This window comes from Pseudomyrmex gracilis, unplaced genomic scaffold (assembly GCF_002006095.1).
Source record: "Pseudomyrmex gracilis isolate BER0280 unplaced genomic scaffold, ASM200609v1 scaffold_231, whole genome shotgun sequence".
Classification (NCBI taxonomy): Eukaryota; Metazoa; Arthropoda; class Insecta; order Hymenoptera; family Formicidae; genus Pseudomyrmex; species Pseudomyrmex gracilis.
This window is the reverse complement of record NW_018020815.1, coordinates 216,328-236,726: the sequence shown is the minus strand read 5'-3', so window position 1 is coordinate 236,726 and position 20,399 is coordinate 216,328. Positions and strand designations below refer to the sequence as shown.

Here is a 20,399-nt window from a genome sequence, read left to right as displayed (position 1 = left end):
TGTTTTTAATCAGTCAAATTTGCGAACGCAGATTTTGGTGAAATACTCGCATCAATCTTTTTGTCGTGGAAAGATCAAAGATTTGCTGGAGATTCTCTTATATATATCCGATGAAAGCAGATTGCCAGCAACAATATGTATATGTAAGAAGAGACTTTGCTCGCAACTTGCCGTCAACTTTTTTAGTTTAAATTTTAACTTTATAGTCGAAGTATATCTCGATAGTCAGGTTATCTTAGTGTACAATTCTGTGAATTCCTTACGTGATTACTTGTTATTGCAACAGGAGTTTGGGAATATCCCAAAGAAAAAGGACTTCGAAAAAATACCATCGAAGAATAACCACATATTTTTCCTTGTGTATATACTGTTCTTTTACGCGAGAAGAAATATGCATGTTTTGTATACATTAATTAATTCAGAGTTTTCATACTATATGATTCGATATTATGCTACGAAGTGTTTAAACTATAGACCGAAGAAACATTGCATGAGTAAATTAAAAATGTGACCCGGTGTATACAATTTATCTTCTTTTGTATTCATAAAATACAGACTTCAACTGTTTTCTGTGGTATTACTTCACAAAATTATTCATTAGAAACATTGAAAGACGTTGAAGCATCTCTCGTAGTCGCGTTCTTATCTTTTTATGTTAATTTCAAAGATATACATTTTCGGTAAAATACATTTTAAAAACATGCAGTTACCGAGGATGATGACAATTCAAATTTTAACGTCATCTCAAATTTCCAATGGAAAAAAGTAGCAGTGAAGTTAACGTTTTTAACATTATCTTTTAGTACTAAATTATGTAAAGTTTTTTTTTTTATTTTTGTTTCTGATCTTTTTGTCTAATATGATGATATTATTGTCTCGAATTCTCGAATACATTTTGTGTGTGTATTTAAACTGTTTTTTTTTTTTTTTTTTAAGATAACATTGCTTGTTGAGTTTGTTCATTCTGGTTTTATAAATGTCAAAAGCGTAAGGAAGATTTGTATATGTATACATATTAATCGCGGTCTAACACTGAGACCGCAATCTGCTTCGATTCTCCGTTGTTCCTCAACAATATTAAGGGATCCTATTGAGACATCGACTTAACTATATGACTGTCGACCGAAACGCAGCGATACCGTACGGTTAGATTAGCAAATATGCATGCATATATACATATATACACATATATATATATATATATGTATACATTGTATATGCATATATACATATATCGTTTGAATAGCGCGAGTATTATAGAGAGTAAGGGACGACGGAAAGCGTCGCGCGCTATATTGTACAGTCATGAATACTATTCAGTTCAGTCCAATGGGGTAATCGGGTTTGCGAATGAAGACGAATGAGCTCTCTTCCGGCTTCGTTGTTGCAGCGACAGCTGGAGATGAAGGAGCGTCACAGGCGAATGAACTGTGAGATGAAGTTTTATTCCACTGTCAATAGAACCATCATTTTGTAATTTCGTATATTTTATATTTTTTCGAATATTTTTTGTCATCGAAGGAGAGAATGATGTATTGTCTCCGCTTTCGAGACATAAAAAATAGGACAGAAACGATATTGACCAATATAGCTGTAAAATGTGCGTTAGTCATACTTGGTTTAACGATTTAACGAAGTCATTAGCTTCGGATCACATACACAGAGGATGTCTGAAGCTTTTTAACATAACCAAAGTGTGAAAAAAAATTTCAGACATCTTGTATATTATTTTGCGCGTTTCACCTCTTACTCTAAAATAAGTGTGACGGAAGTTTCAATTGAGTTTTTGTGGACTTTTTAATTTTGTTGATATTAATACGCGCAAATCTGATACGTATTAGTGCCAAACTGTTCAGGTATAAGCCTTTTATTATAAACATTGAGCGAACGGTTGGAAGCAAGTTACTGTGCGCACCCGATTGGTTACGCGAGATGTGCGTTGTATTGAATTTTTCCAGCGTGTTAAATGCGTCGATACGCATTAATTTGTTTGTTCTCCGCTTCATCGCATCGAAACGATTTCACACTTAATTCAGTTTCAGTTTTTTTTTTTTTTGCTTGTGATACGAGACGGATTATCCGAATGTGCATAAAAGTGCCACGGACCAGTTGTCTCGTGACATTGTCTGATGCTTGGCCTATATCTGGTATCAAGTGCGTACAAGCTTCATTTCAATCAACTCTCGCGGAACGACGCTCGCAAGAGTTTGTCTTCAGGAAGGAGATACGTAAACAAAAAGAACATTAATGAGATAACCAGGCGTAAGAGATAACTAGCGCGACGAGATCATCGACAAAACATGGGTTTTACTATATCTCATGATTAGGTCAATTGGCGATTATTAATTCCAAGTACGGAGGAGATTCTTCTTCTAGACACGCGATGAAAAACGAAAACGTGGACGTTGCTTGGCTTACAAGCACTTCACGATTTATATCAAGAAGGCGATTGGAATACCGTCAACGATATTCCGTTAGAAGTTATAAGATATTCTTAGATGGATGAGCAACGAAGAACCTAATAATGACGGCGCCGGCCAAAAAATTGCGATACTCTAAGATTAAATGATACGGACGACATGGAACGCGACTTAACTTCGTCTTTTTTTTTTGCGAGATTTCTGTTTAACATTGCGCACTAGCACATTTTTTTCGACGAACGAAGAGGATTTACATTATTTTTTCACAAGTTTGCTTTTGCGAATATCGATGTTGTTGGTGCCAACATGTTGCTGCGATTAGTAGCTTATTTTCCCACCCGCTTCTGCGAAAGCGTTGGGAGCTTAAACCGTTTTGCGGAAATCCGCTTGTGCAAAACTCAACTCACGCGAATGTGTAGGAGAGGAATCGAGTAGCGCAACTCGAGTAGCCCGAGTATCATCGCGGCTATGATCAGCTTGGATGTGCTTCGATGAAATTCAATAAAAAAATCCGACTTAGATAATGCGATAGCAAATGATCCGGCTGTATAGCCGGAGCGACATCATTTTCGGTTGCCATTGGATTGCGAATGATTTATCTTTTAATGAAACGTGTATATATTCGGGACTATTTGGAGTTTGCGATGTGAATCCACAACTCCGAAAAAATTTGATTCAATTTTTATGATACGGAAAATCACATTGCCGTTTCAGAAATTCAATTAAGTGTTCGATTTGCTAATCGGGAACGGGAAACCTATATGTATATATATATATATCCCCGACGTTTTCACCAACTGATTTTCTGGGAAAATGCTTGCGACGCAGCGGCTCTGTCTACGACAGGCACTTCTTGTTCGACTGCCGACTCCCTATTTTCGCGATTCGGGTCGCCGTCGTCATCGTTGTCGTCGTGTCGGCATATTACTCAGCCACTTCGCTTTTGTTACGACAGCGGCGGCAGCGGGGTCGAATCACGGCGGCTGCTCTCGCGAAGAACTCGGATGCATAATGTCGAGCCGGGAGCGCTACGAGGATTTTCAGCAAATTTGAAGAGGCGCATCGATATTCGCTCGCGCACCGCGAAGCGAAAATACGCGCCGCGCTGCTGAATTCATGCAAATTCGCGATAAAAAGTGATTTATTAACGGACTGAAAATCTTCCGTTTCTATGGACCTCGGTCTGTACAGCTTCATCCGGGAGAAGTGCTCTTTCATCGGTATAAGCGTGAATAAATAATGTTCACGACGCGATATATACGCGCGTGCTTGGCTGAGTGATTTAAGATGCACATACAAGAAAGAGAAAGAGAGAGAGAGAGAGTGTGTGTGTATGTGAGCGAGTGAGCGAGTGCCCTGAAAACGTCTTACATTAAAAACAGCGTCATGCTGTGGCCATGTATATCCCGACTGGTATTCCGTCGCTGCCTATTCGTGCTCGGAAAACTGGAGAAGATCATTGAGTTCTCAAGTACAACGGACGGTGGCGGAAGCCAAGGAAGAGCAGGTTCGAAATAACGATTTTAAGCGCGAGCCTCGATAACGACGTCACGCTATCGGGCGGTCTCTCCGTCTCATCCGCTTCTTCTTCCTTTTTTCTTTCTCCGAGCCACCATTCTATCATTTTTATCGCGTTCCTTTGTCTCCATTTAAGTCGGGAAGTTTATTTATCCGGCGTCTACGCCAAGAAGACGCGGCATTACTCGTCTCCGCGCTGGTATACGTTCTTCTTCTCTCGCCTGCGACTGTTGTTGTTCCCCGAACTGCCGCTTCTCGTGGTAATCTTAGCGCACACTTAATTGGACATCGCTGAGAGACTGAGTACAGATAGGTGCTTGTCGCAAAGTGCTGAGTTTGCCGGCAGGCCTGGTCTACAACGTCACTAGCCATTTTCCCCCGGCTTGGGTAACTTCAATATGGTGCACTTCGAGGTCTGAGAGGAATCGACGCGAGCCGATATTGATATTCGTCAACTCGTCTCTATGTACGCGCGGAAATTATTATCGTTGCGACGAGAATCTTTATTCTAATTTCGTTCGTCGAAACACCAAACACAGCCGACAAGCAAAAAAGATAACGAAATTACATTTTATCTTTGAATAAACGCGGTACCATTATTTTCATGTAACTATATATACATACAGTACATATACATATATATATATATATGTGAAATAAAAAAATCTATTGCGCGCAAGAAAAATTGAATATTGAAAAATATTTTAATATCAAAAACAAACAGAATTATTCACTTTTATATTATATCAAAGAGAATAAAAATCAAGTTATTTACTTTTTACACAAAACAATATAATACATATTTTATAATAATAAGAATTTCTACATCTAATTATTTTGCATATATAAATAATTTTGGTTTTGTTCTCTGCATATAAAATGTTTATGTTAAATTTTTTTATTATTATTATATAGAAAATTTATTAATGTTATATATTATTTATCATATATAATGTTATATAGTTTCTTCTACGTGCAATTATTTTCCGAGCATATATATATATATATATATACATGTAAATCATTGATTACGCGTATTAGTTTCCGGACTGGTACGAATAGGAAACATAACGTCCCCACGTAACGCACCGCGCGTCACAGTGCGTGTCGAAGAGTCGTCTTCGTCTACGCTCGGCGGTTTTAATCGACGACGAGGGAAGCTTCCGTGAAGGTGAAACTTCGAAGAAGGGGACCAAGCGAAACGACGACGACGACGACGACGACGACGACGACTACTCCCTTTCGCGTTGCTTCGAACCAGTCGCGCGCTTAGAGCCAAACGCAGTCCGCGTCGAGCCGCTTCCACAGTCGCTTCCGCTCCTCCTTCAAGTCCGTTGCTCGCGAATTCCCGGTGAAAAGTTTTGTTCAAAGTTTCGCGTTGCTGTGCCTCATGTCGGCCAGATGCTAATTACTGCAGACTGACTAATATATATATATATAACGGGAGCTATGTTGGTGATCAGCGCGTTGAAACAGGTCGCGAACGCTGCCACTAATGCGGTCCATTCGGCCACCGGTAACGTTACCGGACACAGTAATTCCGGTGAGTCGATCTGACAGTTTCCTTTTTTTCGGAGAGAACTTGTATAATTTGCCTCAACTATCCTTCCTCAATTTATTCATCGTTCCCGAGATGCTCAGCGTCCTCGATTTCGCCAAGATTTTCCTGCAGTTTCTTCGACGTTTCTCAATACTCTTGTTTCTCAATAGTTTTTTTTTTTTTTTTTTTTTAACACGCGATATTTCTTAATCACGCGATAATATAATAAAGATTGCTCGACATATCGTGCAGCGAGAGAAATCCGGATTATTTGCAACAACAAGAAGTCAAGAAATTGAAGTCAAGATTCCACCACGACGAATATAAGCAGCTGCGTACGTTTCAATGTGTCGACGATGATGATAATAACGACGATACGGTAATCTCGACGATGTAGAAAATATATCATCCGCTAGTTTTCGTCGCTCCGACACGATAAAAAGCTCTCGCGTTTTCCATTTGCAACGGTATATACCGGCCACGCAGGTGAAACGACGTATTGCGTTCTCTCTCGTCGCGTCCCTCTCTCTCTCTCTCTCTCCTCTCCCTCTCTCTCTCCCTTCCTCGCTTCTAAATCTCGCTGTTTCTCTCCGACCGCGTTGCTACTTATTTTTCAGCTTTTCGCTCGTGCACGGGAAAGCATCCGCGCGCTATGCCCGCACATATATACACAGTTGTATATTCCGCGCAAGAAATCCCGCTTGCGCAAAATGTAAAAGGTTACACGGGAGGCGCGCGCGAGCACGACCGACCTCCATCGGTTTCATAAGAACGGCACTACGGCGGCGAGTAACTTTCTTGCCACGCCTAATGTCAAGATCGCAACGTCAATCGCATGTAGATCAGTTTTGCATCGGTGTCTCGAGGAGAAGGTGTCTCGCATGCGGAGAGAAAAACGCGCTTCTTAAAACATTAAGTCTCAAAAAAAAAAAAAAAAATCCGCGTCTTCGAAAGTTTCGAGTCCGCGCAAGTTCCTCGTCAGCTTTCAACATCGCCGAGAATTGTGATGAGAAAGTATCGGAAGCGACGATCGAAACTTGTCAAGTTGGAAAACATTTGAGGATAAGTTCTTCTTCTTTATAAATATATAAAAGAGTATCGCATTCAGAGATGCCTCTATTTAAAAAAAAAAAAAATGTTAATTGTTTTATGCTCGAAACACATTTCTACGAACAATTGTATTCTGCGAATCGATATTCCGCGTCTTGTCTATCAGGTATTATTTTCCATGTATCAAAAGTCGATTAAGAGTGTAGCTAGACAAATGCCAATTACTTGCGCGCACACTCGCTGCGCGAGGCATAATGTAGCCATTATAGGTGACATTCACCGGCCGCATAGACGTCGACACGTCGGGTCTTTAATGGCAACGCGGTCATTGTGTATTGTATTATCGACACACGAGTGTGCTTTTATGTGTGTATGTGTGTGTGTGTGTCTTTCTTTCTTCCTCTCTCTCTCTTTCCTTTTTTTAAATGACGAAGAAAATACACAAAGAAATGAGAGACCATAAATAAATAATAAATTCAACGAGAGAAAAGCAGATCCCGACAGAACAGAAAGAATTACAAAGTGAAAATTAACAAGTTTTATTTTTTTTTGTAATTATATTTTGTAATTATTTCTCGTAATTAGGTTCTTTTTTGTAATTACTGCGCAACCCACGTTGATTGCGAATAAAGCAAGCAATTAGTCGCAATTAAATTTGTACATTTATTAACGTGTATGTGTGTGTGCGTGGGTGTGTGATTTTTTTTTAGCAAAACAAATGTATTTATTATTATCTTCTAACTGTTATAATAAACGTTAATTTGAAGCTGATTTGTTTTCGAGAAAATTTGGATATATATATTAAAAAACACGATTCTCTTTCCCGGTAAACTGTCGAAGTCGAAACTGCAATTTGCCGCTTATTTTAATGATTAATTTTTATCCCGTGTTTGTTATTTAACATCGGTTAGTCCGCGATCGGGTTTGTCACTATGAGCGCCGACCGACCGACCGACCGACCACGGAACACTCGGATCGAGAAACCGAGTGAGTGGGATGTAACATCGTTCGATGACCTCGCGAGCGAGAGGCGAATCGCTCTTCTGATGTTTTCACCAATACCTTAGAAAGTTTCTCGACAACGCTCGCGGGGAAGGCTTGTGTGTTAGCCTTGAAAATCGCTCGCTGCGATATATGCATATTATTTGTCCCATCTTTCGGAATGGGATCGTCTTAACGATCGAGCCTGGTTCGAGTTAGTTACTCCCGTAGTCACGCCGCTAGTCATTTGCGCGCGATTCGTCTCGTTACGGATAGCTGATTTAAAAAAAAAAAAAAAAACATATTTCTCAACTCAAAAGCAGATTTTGAATATCGCAAAGTTATTTTGTAATCAAAATGCAAATTTTCACGCATGCTAAGCTCAGCGGAAATACTCGATTTTTTTGGCAAAAGAATATTTACGCTCATAAATTTTAATATAACGTAGACACGCGCGTAATTAGATGCACCGTGCGGTAATGCGTGCGCATTAATAATAGAAAAAAAAAAAAAGAAAGATTATATTTTCGGAAGATGATAATGATAATCGGATTATTTATTCTCAGAAGAGACGCTCACGTCCTTATACAACTCGTATTTTTCTACCGTTTCACTCCACTTTCCGCGATCGCCTCACTGTCCCGGGTGCTCACTGGACTATTACGTACTTTCTACTTGCTCGTTACAGATAATCAGTGGCGAACAACCTGCCATCCGCAATGTAAGCGATTTGCTGAAGCGCATTCACGATCGTCGAGATCGCGTTTAACGTCATATTCGCAATTTGCGCGATGAGCGCGTTGTATTATTATTTTTTATTATTTTTTTTTTTTAATTAATGCGTCAATTCAGGCGTTTCGATATCTCTCGAAATATTCTGAGAAACCTACGATGGATGTGGAAATGCAAGTCTTCTCGAAATAAATACGAAGGAATAAACATGTGTGTGAGAAAAATTTGAACATTTCTATTATTCCGAGAATTTCCGCGTCTTTCCGCGGACTCGGACGGTCGCTGATTTCTTCCGAGAACGCGATCGTAATTAATGTTTTTCACGCGATAGCAATGATACAAGTGGCAAAAGTTCACATTCCGTTATCTAACCGCGTCTTCCTCCCCCTCCCCTCCCCCCCCCCGATGGACCACAAAACCGAGACGCGCGTCGCGATTTTGCAGTTTCACATTCGTATGCCGCACGAGTTCGATACGTAACGGATATCACAACTTCTCTGCGCGATGTTGCGATCTCTTCTGCTTCTCTCGGAAATTGTCCTGATACTCGCGGCGAGCATCTCGTCCGAGGAGAAGGAAACACATGGGAAACCGATCTGCCGTGAGGCGAACGGCTACAACATCTGCCATTACGAAGGTGCGCTCGTCGAAGTTACGCAGCGTCGTTACGAAGACCGATTGGAAATCTACGACCTGAATCTCGCGGAGATTCGGGAGAACGCCTTCAAGAACGTGACCGCGACGCACTTGTATCTGAACCAAGGCAATCGGATATCTCTGCTGAGAAGTGGCTCCTTCAACGGTTTGCCGAACTTGGAGCGTCTCCACTTGGACAGCAACCAGCTGCGCACGTTGTCGGCGAACTTGTTCGCGAAATTGGAACACTTGGAGTCGTTGTCGATGGTGTTCAACACGATCGATTCGATACCGAAGGACTCGTTCGCCGGTTTGTCGAGTCTTACGTGGCTCTACTTAGGTCACAACGTTATCGCGGCGATCGAGGCGGAATCTTTCTCGAATCTCAATCCCGGACTGCTGTACCTGTGGCTCAATGACAATCAAATTGCCCGCGTGGCGCCGGCCTCGTTCGCCGGGTTAACCGAACTGAACCGTCTCCACTTGGATTACAATCAACTGGAGAATTTGTCGGACGACGCCTTTTTAGGACTTAGCAAGCTGGAAGATCTGTTCTTGAATAACAATCGTATAACGAGCATCTCCAGACGGCTGTTCCGCGATCTGGCCGAACTGAAGAGACTCCACCTCGAGAAGAACGAGATCAGCGCTCTCGAGCCGGAAACGTTTCGGGATCTGTCTCAGCTGGAGCAACTGCGATTGGACGGAAACAAACTGTCCCACATTGTGGCCGACACCTTTGCGGGACTCGCCAAGCTGGAAGTTCTCAAACTGGCCGATAACAACATCCGCACGATGGATAAGAACGCATTGGCCGGTCTCGTTGAGTTGCGAAAAGTCTACTTCGACGGAAATAACGTGTCCGCGACGGATCTGTCTTCCGTCGAGAAACCTAACCATCGCTCTGTATTTATATTCTATAATTAAAAATATAATTAATTAATTAAGATCGTCATTTTATATTATACATGTAGATCGTTACAAGTTACGTTCAATTAAACACGATGTTTTTTACATGTCTTTGTCAAAAATCTCGCAATCAGATTAAATACCACGTTTAAGCACCAACGTCGATCTGAATCTCTGAAGCGACGGTTTTTCAGAGTGCACTTTCAATACGCACAAAGAATTTAATCTTATTAAAGACACGAAAGAAGGGAGGAAAAAAAAGTTCAAAAAAAAAGAGGAGAAACAGAAAATTGTGCGCCGAGAGGTACATTTTTCATCCGACGTCATGTATATTTGTAGTGCCGCTTTTACATACATACATACATACATATGTATGTATATGTGAATCAATACGGACAGTAAGACTCAATATCCCGACGTCGCTATTTCAGACGCGACGTTTACCTTATGTCTCTTCCCTTTTTTTTTTTCTCTCTTCCCGCTTTATTGAATTTCCTTGTGGAAGTTGGAATACTCTTTTTCGGGGGTTGGATCTCGGGGAAAAAGAGAGCGTCTAGCCCGCGGCGGATTTTGTTATCCTCTTTTCACGGGAGCCTTGTGTGTCCCGGCGCGAGACTTTCATTACCGAGATGTCCTCCTTGAGATTTTCCACTGACGCTTCTTGGAAAGGCTTTTCTTATAAATCTCCGCGTAACGTGTACACATATATATGTATGTTTATCGTGTGAGCTGAAAAATTGCGCGAGAAAAACTCCGAGAAATCACTGCGAGATTGATAGCGATTTAAAGGGGAAGTTCTCTCGTTTCGACCGACCTCGATCCGCTCACACATCTCTCTCTTGCTCCACTTTTTTTTTTTTTTTTTTCCCTCACTCTCTTGCGCAGCACAAACGCAAAAGAAACATGATTTGAGAAACAAATAAAATACAAAATTTTTGCGCGACATAATTGTGTGTGGGTAAGTTTATTTTTTATTATTTTTTTATTATTTTTTTTTTATACATGTAGATTCTACCACGCGATCGTGTGTAGTTTCTCATTTGCTTTTCTCGCGCAAAGAAAAACGAGCGGAAAACCATCCGAATATTTTTCCGCGGAGAAACTTTTCCTCAGTCGAGATCTTTTTCCGCGTTGCGACCGATTGCCTTCAGCAATGAAACACTCGATGAAAAAGAAACAAAAAACAAACAATACTTGAAAAGAGCAACACATTGCAAAATACAAAAGACATGTAGACGTGTCACTCGACGAGAGAGACCGAGGTATGTATGTTCACCTGCTGCATGCGGTGAAACAACAATGAAACGTATGAAGTCGTGCTTAGGAAAGCGTGCGATCACGGAATATCAGATCGTCGCGGAACTTCGAAGCTGGCTGGCTTGAAAACATTTAATTTCACACGTGCCGCCGCATCTCTACCGCGTTTCTAGATTCTAGTCTAGCTTAATCCGCACGATATATGTACAGCGTTTGATACGGTTGGTGGAAACCGCGCGGTTTATTGCGGCAGAGCCGCGCGCGCGCGCGCGCTCGCGCTCGCGCACTCGCACGCATGCACGCACGCGGATGCACACGCGACAAGCGTGCACGTGCGAACGTTGAACGGGTGCTGAAGAGGATGGCCGGAGTGGGGACGTAGGAGGTTTGAGGTCGCATTGATTTTGTCTAGACGGGGTGGAGACCTCTCCTCTCGTGGTATCGTTCTTCTCGTCCATGGTTCATGGAATGCTGTCATCCCGACGTGGTGCACTTGTCAGTCGGGATGTTTCGTTTAGTTCTGTCCGATCGCGCCGCCAAGCGAAAAGGAATGTCGTTGCCGGATCCTTTGTTCGGTGAAATTAACGGTCGATTGCGTTTAGCGAGCCCGCGTAACTGTTGACTGTATTGAAAAAACACACGTGTGTCGGTTATTTTATAATAAAATCGCCGGAAATTGCTGTTTTTTCACTTTATCAGTTTGTTTATTCACACACGATACGCGAAAATAAAAAGACGATCACTTGCGAGTTGATATTGTAAACAAAAAAAAAAATGTAGCATGTTGTCATTTAATTGTTCAAAATATACGAAAACGGTGTAATTTAATTTCCTCGTTTGTTTTTGTTTTACAGGTACACCCTCGACTCCGATAATGCCAGGCGGAACACCCGGTACACCATCCTCTAAAGCCAAGGTAAGTTGTTTCGCGTCGAGAAGATATATTGAGGCTGCCGTTGTTGAGGCTGGCGTTTTATCTAATTCCTGCAATAAAAAAAAAAAAAAAAAAAATCTTGATTAACTTTGCCGCAGGAAAAGATAATGCTGCGGACGAAAGTCGTGGTGGCTCTGTATCCTTTCCGCGCCATCGAAGGCGGCGATTTGTCTCTCGAGAAGGTAAGGATTACATAAACCATATATATATAATAAACACGTACGCAAATACAAAGTAACACACATAGTGATAATTAATATTATTTTTTATTATCTTTGTATTATAAATCACATAAATGTTATTTTTATTGATAATCTACGTACGTTGTGCAAACACAGGGTGCGGAGTACGAAGTTCTGGACGATTCCCAGGAACACTGGTGGAAAGTTAAGGACGAGAACGGGTACGCGTAATTTCTTCCCCGTGGAAAAAAATTATTTTACTAGTTTTCACAATATTTTTTTTGTTTTTTTTTTTTTTTTTTTTTACTTTTGTACAACTTACAGAGGTGACACATCTATGTTTTTTTGCTTAAATTATACACCGCGACGGCAGTAATCAACTGGCAATCGTAGAGAATAATCAGTGACGGCAAACAATAATCTTAGTGCGGTACTTTTGTGTAATCAGAGATAATTATTCGCGATAGCCGGATTGTTTACTTATGCGGTAAAATACGCGCGCCGTCGACACGTAAAGCGCAACGTTGTTGATGGTCTAAGTTGATTGGCTTGTAGCTAGCTTATACGGCGCGCATTTTTTAATTGCAGATCGATCGGCTACATCCCCAGCAACTACGTTAAAGAGAAGGAACTACTGGGACTGCAAAAATATGAGTGAGTCTGACGTATATTTTTATTATCGCGAAATCCAATATCGTCGATAGGTTTCTCGTTTCATTATTTTTCCATTTTGAAGTCTCTTATCAATCGGTTTGTTTTGTTTTGTTTTGTTTTTTTTTTTCCTACTATTTGACTTCGCGTAAAGCGACGTTTGTATACGACAAAATTAAACAAGTTGACGCTTCATTTGCTGTTGCAGGTGGTACGTAGGTGATATGTCAAGACAACGCGCAGAGTCATTGCTGAAACAAGAAGATAAGGAAGGTTGTTTCGTCGTTCGTAATTCATCGACCAAAGGGCTTTACACTCTCTCTCTTTACACGAAAGTGTGAGTTGCCGACCGACGACAATTAAGAATAGATTTTATTGTAACGCATGTTGTTCGTTTCGTGTAACTTGTCCCGGATAATCTAATGATTTCTCGTTCTGCCGTAGGCCACATCCTCACGTGAAGCATTATCATATCAAACAAAACGTCCGCAAGGAATTTTACTTGTCAGAGAAGCACTGTTGCGGATCCATTCCTGATTTGGTGAACTATCACAGACACAACAGCGGCGGTTTGGCCAGCCGACTAAAGACCAGTCCCTGCGATCGTCCCGTACCACCAACTGCCGGTCTTAGTCACGGTTCGTAAGATTCTTATTGTGTTATCTTGTTTTACTATTTGATATAAAAAAAAAAAAAACAAAATAGAAGAATATACTAAAAAAAGACTACTAGAAGTCAACGCGCTATTTAATTTGGGCTGGCTTTTTCGCAGACAAGTGGGAAATCGACCCGGCGGAATTGCATTTGTTGGAGGAGCTCGGGTCCGGCCAATTTGGAGTTGTGCGGAGAGGAAAGTGGCGCGGCTCCATTGACGTTGCCGTGAAGATGATGAAAGAGGGAACCATGTCTGAAGACGACTTTATAGAGGAAGCTAAAGTAATGACGTAAGTTTCAACCTAGTTTCTTTTACATTACGTCGAAAGTTTTGATGGACAAGTCTTTAAGGAAAACTCCTAAAATTTAATCAGATTTTTTTTTTATAATACACTTTGCTAGAATAGTTTGTTTTCTAAACAATATTTTCTCTGATAAGTCTTTGTTAATAAAACATGCGCGTATTGGAGATGCGATAGTTTTTTTTTATCTGTGTTTATATATTTTGTTTGTGTTTGTATATTCAGAAAATTGCAACATCAAAACCTAGTCCAACTGTACGGCGTCTGTAGCAAAGATAGACCAATATATATTGTTACGGAATACATGCGACATGGATCTCTTCTCAACTACCTCCGTCGTCACGAGGCCTCATTAGGCGCAAACGTCGGCCTCTTGTTAGACATGTGTATACAGGTAATGTAACCGCACTTCAGTTGAAAATAATAATGTGTACCATAATTCTGAGAGACAAAATATTACGACCGAGATTTTCTCAAAATAATGCTAATGGGTACGTTGCAGGTTTGCAAGGGAATGGCATATCTTGAGAGGCATAACTACATACATAGAGATCTTGCTGCGCGCAACTGTCTGGTGGGATCCGAAAATGTAGTAAAAGTCGCAGATTTTGGTTTAGCTAGGTAACGATTACCGCTGTGATTTCACGAAACAAATGGATCAGTTCAGTGAAATGGGATACGGGCCGTATGAAATTTAGCTGATCAAAAACAAATATCTCTAGGTACGTGCTCGATGATCAATACACCAGTAGTGGAGGCACTAAATTCCCCATTAAATGGGCGCCGCCGGAAGTGTTGAACTATACGCGCTTCAGTTCGAAGTCGGACGTGTGGGCATACGGAGTACTTATGTGGGAGGTGTTCACGTGCGGAAAGATGCCTTACGGTCGTCTAAAGAACACGGAAGTCGTTGAGCGTGTACAACGAGGAATCATTCTGGAAAGACCCAAAGCGTGCTTCAAGGAAGTATATGAGGTGAGCGTTTGTGCTCTCTTTATCTTTGATCAGAAAGTAATCTCGTGTACAGAGTGAATTCACTCGGAAATCGGGGTTTCAGGTAATGCGCAAATGTTGGGCACACTGTCCGGAAGTGCGACCGTCTTTCCGTGTTCTGAAGGAACAGCTGATCAGCGTATCTCAAGGACTGGTCAACGATTGACTCAACCTTCTGCGGTGTATGCGCCTGTCCTCACCCTCCTGTCGCTCGAGCCGATCGACGGCGAAGTCGTCGTCGCCGTCGTCGGAACGATCGTCTTCCGCAACTCTACCTTCGTCGAATCTGTCATATAACTCAGCAACGTTGCCGTCGCGCAAGAACCGCGCACCAGCCTCCCCTCCGTCTACCACGATCGGTTTTCCTCATCATTTCTCGTCGGCCGCGTGTAAATCAAAAGGAGAGGGCTCCTCGTCGCCGAATACACCCGGGCATCAAACTAGTCAAGAAAAACCATCCTCGAGCTCGACTAATAGCGTGTGTGACATTTGCAGTTCCTACGGACATCCGTGGATCGAAATATGCAAGGCGATACGAGCCACTAAAGGTAAATGAGTAAATATGTGCATGTGGTACGCGTGTGTGTGTACGTGTAATTAAGTTTACACTACTCTGTATCGCGTCTATTACACAATTAGTGAGCCGTACGGAGATACGGTTTCTAAACCCTCGTAAAAGCGTAAATGCTCATCTCCTTCCTCTATCCCTCTCCGTATATCTCTGGGATGTACGCTCTGAGATATGTTTCTGAGAGTGTTAAAATGATGTTTCTTCTGACACAATGGGATGCGTGATATTATTGTGTGTTTCACATACTATTTTTCCCATATACTTTTTAGACTTTTACTTCTGTATCGTCATATAAATACATTTATAAATAGAACAATAGTATTTATTGATGGCCTTTGTAACAAATACAAAATATTCAACTTGTGATTTCGCCTAGACATACACCGTCTTTTTTCATCATTGATTTTAACGGACAATGATATATGACTTTCAAATCGAAAACATATTGTTTCTGCTTAATAATAAACCGATTTATTAAATAAGAATTTTTTTTATCTGTCTGTCTGTGTGATGTTGTATCGATGAAATAACATGCGAAATTGAGCAAAGACGCAAGAGAAAAGAGTGAAAATCGCAAATAATTGTGTTTTATTGAAACGAATTGATCGTATACACAATTTCTCATTTGGACTCTAAACGAACAGCTAAAAGCGGTAAGTAACGTACAGTATGTGTAACGTTCAATCAATGAATTACCATCCATTGCTCTATTTCTAAAAAAAAAAAAAAAAAAAATTTGATCCTAATTATACAATCAATTAATCTAATGTTTTGCGTACAAATACAAATATTCTTAATAATACACAAAATACGTACATAAAAACTAAAACGAACTAATACAGTGACATAAACCTGAAATAACAGTCTACATGTCTGAGTTTCGAGGCTTCTCTGTGCTTTGAGTTCACTCTTTTATGAACTTTCTTATTCGGAGTGAGACTTACGTTCTCATTGATAAGGCAATAACGCAAGATTAATGACTAACGTAGAAAACATGTCAGACTCAGTGAGAGCCTATCGTCTTTTTGATTGTACATCCAGAAAAAAACTTTCTTCTGTGCGCCGGTTTGATGCAGAAAGCGGTTTTGTCGCTAAGTACTGAGTTTATGAGGACAAGTATGTAACACTGGTATCATAAATGTTAAAAAAAAAAATTATATATAAGTACGCACGCAATACTTATCTACAAGTACATAATACTTCTCTAAAAATTCTAAAATTAAATCATACTGTTCCGCCTCTGTGTTTTAAAGTTAATGTATAAAATGATAAATGCAATAGATGTTATTCACTTATGCACAGTTGTAGCAAACAGCGTTAAAAGGTGTTAAGCAATTTTGGAGTCCTTTGTTTATATAGGATTTTCCGTTTGTCTATCTTCCTGAAACAAAAGAAACAATTATAAAGAATTATTCTTTTGTTGGAAAAGAGAATTATAAATTGTTAATTTGAATTTCGAAAATTGTAAGCAACAAAAGGAAACGATTTTATTTATTTATGTTAAAAGTTTTTTAGAAGAAATTTATACACACATCGAATTGTGCTTAGAAAAAAAAAACAATGATTTTGCAAAGTTTTACGTATTATACGTACGGAACGTACGGGATACAGAAATGTTGTTACGCTTTTCTCTGTGTATCCCGACTGCACTTTGCAAGTGAATTCACCCATATCGGACCACTGGAGATCGGTTATCTGCAGATCGCCATTGGGCAGAACGGTGTGTCTCAAATGTGACGCAGGGCTGATAGTGTTGCCCGCATTATCTATCCAGAATAGATAAGGTATCGGCTGGCCTGTGACTCTGCACGGAAGTATCACCGTGCTCCGTTGAAGAGCGAATCTCCAGGAAGAGTGCAAGGTGATGGTAGGCGGGTTTTCGCTGTTGCACGCAGTGGTTCTGGTTGCTGTGGACATGATAAAGTTTTTTTCTTTTTTTTCTTATCGTTTAACGATCTCGCATCTTACAATCGCCACTGGCGAAATATGGCAAACGTTCCACTTACTGTTGACCAAAAGTACTGTTGCCGCCGATTGAGCCACCATATTTTTAGACACAGACACGCAATATTTTAGGCCTTGATCTTCAGGTCTGACGCAATCGATCACGTACGTGGAAGAAACCTGACTGACACCCTCCCACTCCGTTGATATAGTATTGCTCGCTTCTTGGGCACGTGTGATCAATTCCTGAATCTGCCGGAGCAAAAATAAACGGATCGTTAGGAAAAGTTCGCTCTTTCAGAATTATTTATTATGGATTTTTGAGTCGCGAGGGAGACTACGTAATAATACACAGCGAGAGCGAGGACCGGACCTGTCTTTCCGGTTCGTTTCCAGTTATCCAGTAAACTTGGGGAGGCGGATTACCAGCTACTTCACATTGCAATTCTACGCGGCTCCTAAACAAACATGGGATATACGATATTATATGCGTTATCATGTTACTTCCATACTATAGTCGTTACTTTTTGTATTAAAGTGTATATATCACTCACCCAATGGCGACTTCCAAGGAATCCGGCGGATTCTGCAAAATTCTGGTCCAAGTCGACATGAAGCCGTTCTGGAACAATCACGTTTTGGTACACGTGTTTCAATGGATAAATGTTAATTAAAAAATATATATATTTTAATTTTTTCTTATTTACAGCGAAGCGCGAATATGGAAAAAAAAAACATGTTTCGCTCGCAATAACAAAAACGATGCGGTCTAGACGAAATAAGAAAGAGAAAAAATTATACAAACACAGATAAAAAGTATTAGTTAGCATTTCTGACCAATAATGCAACCATAATGCGACCGTACCTTCTTTGTGCCGGTCGACTTAATATCGTCTTTCAGTCTATTCATCACGCTGGACTCGACGTTTGCCCATGTGTATGGTGTGTTCGTCAGCAATAATGCCAAAGGGCTTCCGAAGGCCACATCAGCCACGGCAACGATCGTCAAAAGACGCCCGAGGGTCGAAAGATACAATAGCATCTAAAAAAAACATTAGTTAAAAACCTTTTTTTTTTCTTCAGAAAAAAAAACCGGAAACACGTGACAAAACATGCGAACACAGGTATTGTCGATACAGCTACCGAAAACTAAGAGTTCACTTTGCGCTGGCACATAAATTATCGAATATCGAATCGTTTCACACAGTAACGACAAAAACTTTTACAGAAAAAAATTATTTCTCTTTAATTGGAATTTTTATCGCACTTCCTTCAAACTGTGACATTTTTGACCAATTTTACACTAAATCTTTTGTTTCAATAATGATAATCACCGATAACGCGTTATCGCAACTTTTTGACTCTTGACAGCGTTAAATTTAAAATTATAATAAAAAAAAAGATCAAGTTTACTTAAAATTCGTCGAAGAGCACAATATTCGATTCCTTTCCTCTTTTTTTTACAAATATTTTATTTCAAAGTTGCGATATGCAACACGTGTCCATCTTACTTTAACGTTTCTATTAGAAAATTATGTGATGTGTGAGAATTGGCTTAAAAAAAAATCACAATTTTGAAGATAACGTTTGCGAAGAAAAAAACACCGTATATACAAGATTAATTTTCTCACGTTGTGAATAAGAAGTTCGTCTTGATGTGTGTGTATCAACTAGCTGCCGAAAAAAAAGTAAACGAGTGAAAGCACGTAGAATGCCACAGATGCGTCGTGTTGCATCAGTCTTTTTGGATTAGTTCGCCTTAGCTGCTTTGAAGGTGGAGAGGGAAACGGACCGGAACACGACACGTGCGGCACGCTTCGTGATGGAGATACTTAAATTCTCATGAAAACTGTCACGTTTTCTCTAACGCGCAGTCTTAATTCAATAGTGTCCGCGAATTCAGTCCCGTGACTGAATATATTCGAAATACAATTTCGTTGTTTTTTTTTTTTTTTTTTTTTTAATCTTTCATAATCTTGAAGAAACAAAACACCGAAATAATCGTCTTTCTCAAAAAAAAAAAAAAAAATTAAAAAAAAAAATAAACATCGTGTGTAAAACTTGTGTAAAGATTTTTTTAACGATTTTTGATCTTGAGATGTACATCCGAGTATATATAACACACTTTTATTTAGATATATATATAGAAACGATCTGTGTCAATTGTTTCGAGGCCCCGCAATTCTCTACGTGAGGCTCCGCACGTAGCAGAAGCGAGAATACGATTTCTGCTTATTCTTGCATTTCTGATTTCTTTTATCTAAACGTATATAATCGAGTATGCATCGCGTGGATATATGGTTAGTCAAACTTACCGTGTGTGTGCAACGGGTGTTGTGATTTTCCGAAAACTGTTTCGTGTTCCCGAGGAAGATTCGAATGTAACGAAAAAAAGAGGGAGAAGAAGACAAGAGCCCGCAGTTTATCAGCAAGGAATCGAGGGAACCGACTGAATGGCGGTATAACAGTTATTGGTCCATTTATATATTTCGAATGTAACAGCAGGCAGTCCTTCCCTTTTCCCCGATTGGTCGTTATTAAGAGGGGGGGTAGGGCGATATAATACCACCAGCAAACAATCGAATTCATTATCTGCACGAGTCGTTTGTATCCAATTTGTTTTCACCCTCATCGAGGGTCCATCTAGGGTCGATTTTTTATCTGAAAAGAAACGACACCATAATTACTTTTATTGAAAGCGATCGTATCAGGAAGAAGATGATTCCAATTATCGGCACATATTATCCAGGTCTGTATATCATGTAGAAATATTTTCATATAAATTTGTATTTATTTTTCGTAACTACGTGTGTCTGTGTGTCTTATTTTTTTTTTTTTTTTTTTTATACTCTCATCTGGCCTGTTAAATTTTCTTTTCTCTCTACACCACACACAAGCGTACGCAAATTTTCACGTCAAAAGTGAAAAATTGCGTGTCAATTTTTATTCCCGCATTATACAGCGGAGAATGATAAATTAATTTTTCTCGTATGTCATCATTCGCGCGCGATAGTATCCGCGTCATAGATCTTTAATATATGAAAAATTTCTCTTTTTTTATTATTCCGCATTAATAAATGCATGACTTGTAATTTAATCTATGTGTGTGCGTGTGTGTGTTACGC

The 20,399-nt window shown here is 40.1% G+C and overlaps 3 protein-coding genes across 7 annotated transcripts; 2 read left to right on the top strand and 1 right to left on the bottom strand.

The window, feature by feature from the left end:
- Window positions 1–5,217: 5,217 nt before the first annotated feature.
- On the top strand, window positions 5,218–15,643 carry LOC109858967 (tyrosine-protein kinase Btk29A). The gene is made up of 12 exons (XM_020436725.1): window positions 5,218–5,481; window positions 11,898–11,959; window positions 12,076–12,159; window positions 12,316–12,380; window positions 12,748–12,813; window positions 13,019–13,147; window positions 13,255–13,448; window positions 13,583–13,754; window positions 13,992–14,160; window positions 14,269–14,387; window positions 14,489–14,741; window positions 14,824–15,643. Exons 1-12 carry the CDS (start codon window positions 5,388–5,390, stop codon window positions 14,923–14,925), a joined length of 1,509 nt encoding a protein of 502 aa, XP_020292314.1. The 5' UTR covers window positions 5,218–5,387; the 3' UTR covers window positions 14,926–15,643.
- LOC109858970 (insulin-like growth factor-binding protein complex acid labile subunit) lies at window positions 8,675–9,891 on the top strand. Its single transcript, XM_020436727.1, has one exon. The coding sequence runs from the start codon at window positions 8,746–8,748 to the stop codon at window positions 9,802–9,804; it is 1,059 nt and encodes a 352-aa protein (XP_020292316.1). The 5' UTR covers window positions 8,675–8,745; the 3' UTR covers window positions 9,805–9,891.
- Window positions 15,644–15,901: 258 nt separating the features above from the next.
- Window positions 15,902–19,718, bottom strand: LOC109858971 (neural/ectodermal development factor IMP-L2). Of its 5 annotated transcripts, none has more exons than XM_020436732.1 (7): window positions 19,590–19,718; window positions 18,140–18,316; window positions 17,829–17,896; window positions 17,648–17,732; window positions 17,337–17,526; window positions 16,924–17,237; window positions 15,902–16,711 (listed from the first exon to the last, which is right to left on the bottom strand). In XM_020436732.1, exons 2-7 carry the CDS (start codon window positions 18,314–18,316, stop codon window positions 16,682–16,684), a joined length of 864 nt encoding a protein of 287 aa, XP_020292321.1. In that variant the 5' UTR covers window positions 19,590–19,718; the 3' UTR covers window positions 15,902–16,681. The 5 variants fall into 5 exon arrangements, with proteins under 5 accessions (XP_020292321.1, XP_020292317.1, XP_020292322.1 ...); XM_020436728.1 differs by having other exon boundaries at window positions 15,902–16,707; XM_020436733.1 differs by having other exon boundaries at window positions 16,933–17,237.
- Window positions 19,719–20,399: the final 681 nt, after the last annotated feature.

Excerpts from the sequence above, each read along its gene's own strand:
- LOC109858967 (XM_020436725.1), top strand. The coding sequence starts at position 5,388 with ATGTTGGTGATCAGCGCGTTGAAACAGGTCGCGAACGCTGCCACTAAT. Across the intron at positions 5,482-11,897 it reads TACCGGACACAGTAATTCCG|GTACACCCTCGACTCCGATA; the intron begins GTGAGTCGATCT and ends TTTGTTTTACAG. Across the intron at positions 11,960-12,075 it reads CACCATCCTCTAAAGCCAAG|GAAAAGATAATGCTGCGGAC; the intron begins GTAAGTTGTTTC and ends ACTTTGCCGCAG.
- LOC109858970 (XM_020436727.1), top strand. The coding sequence starts at position 8,746 with ATGTTGCGATCTCTTCTGCTTCTCTCGGAAATTGTCCTGATACTCGCG.
- LOC109858971 (XM_020436728.1), bottom strand. The coding sequence starts at position 18,316 with ATGCTATTGTATCTTTCGACCCTCGGGCGTCTTTTGACGATCGTTGCC. Across the intron at positions 17,897-18,139 it reads AGTCGACCGGCACAAAGAAG|AACGGCTTCATGTCGACTTG; the intron begins GTACGGTCGCAT and ends TGATTGTTCCAG. Across the intron at positions 17,527-17,647 it reads GAAACGAACCGGAAAGACAG|ATTCAGGAATTGATCACACG; the intron begins GTCCGGTCCTCG and ends TTGCTCCGGCAG.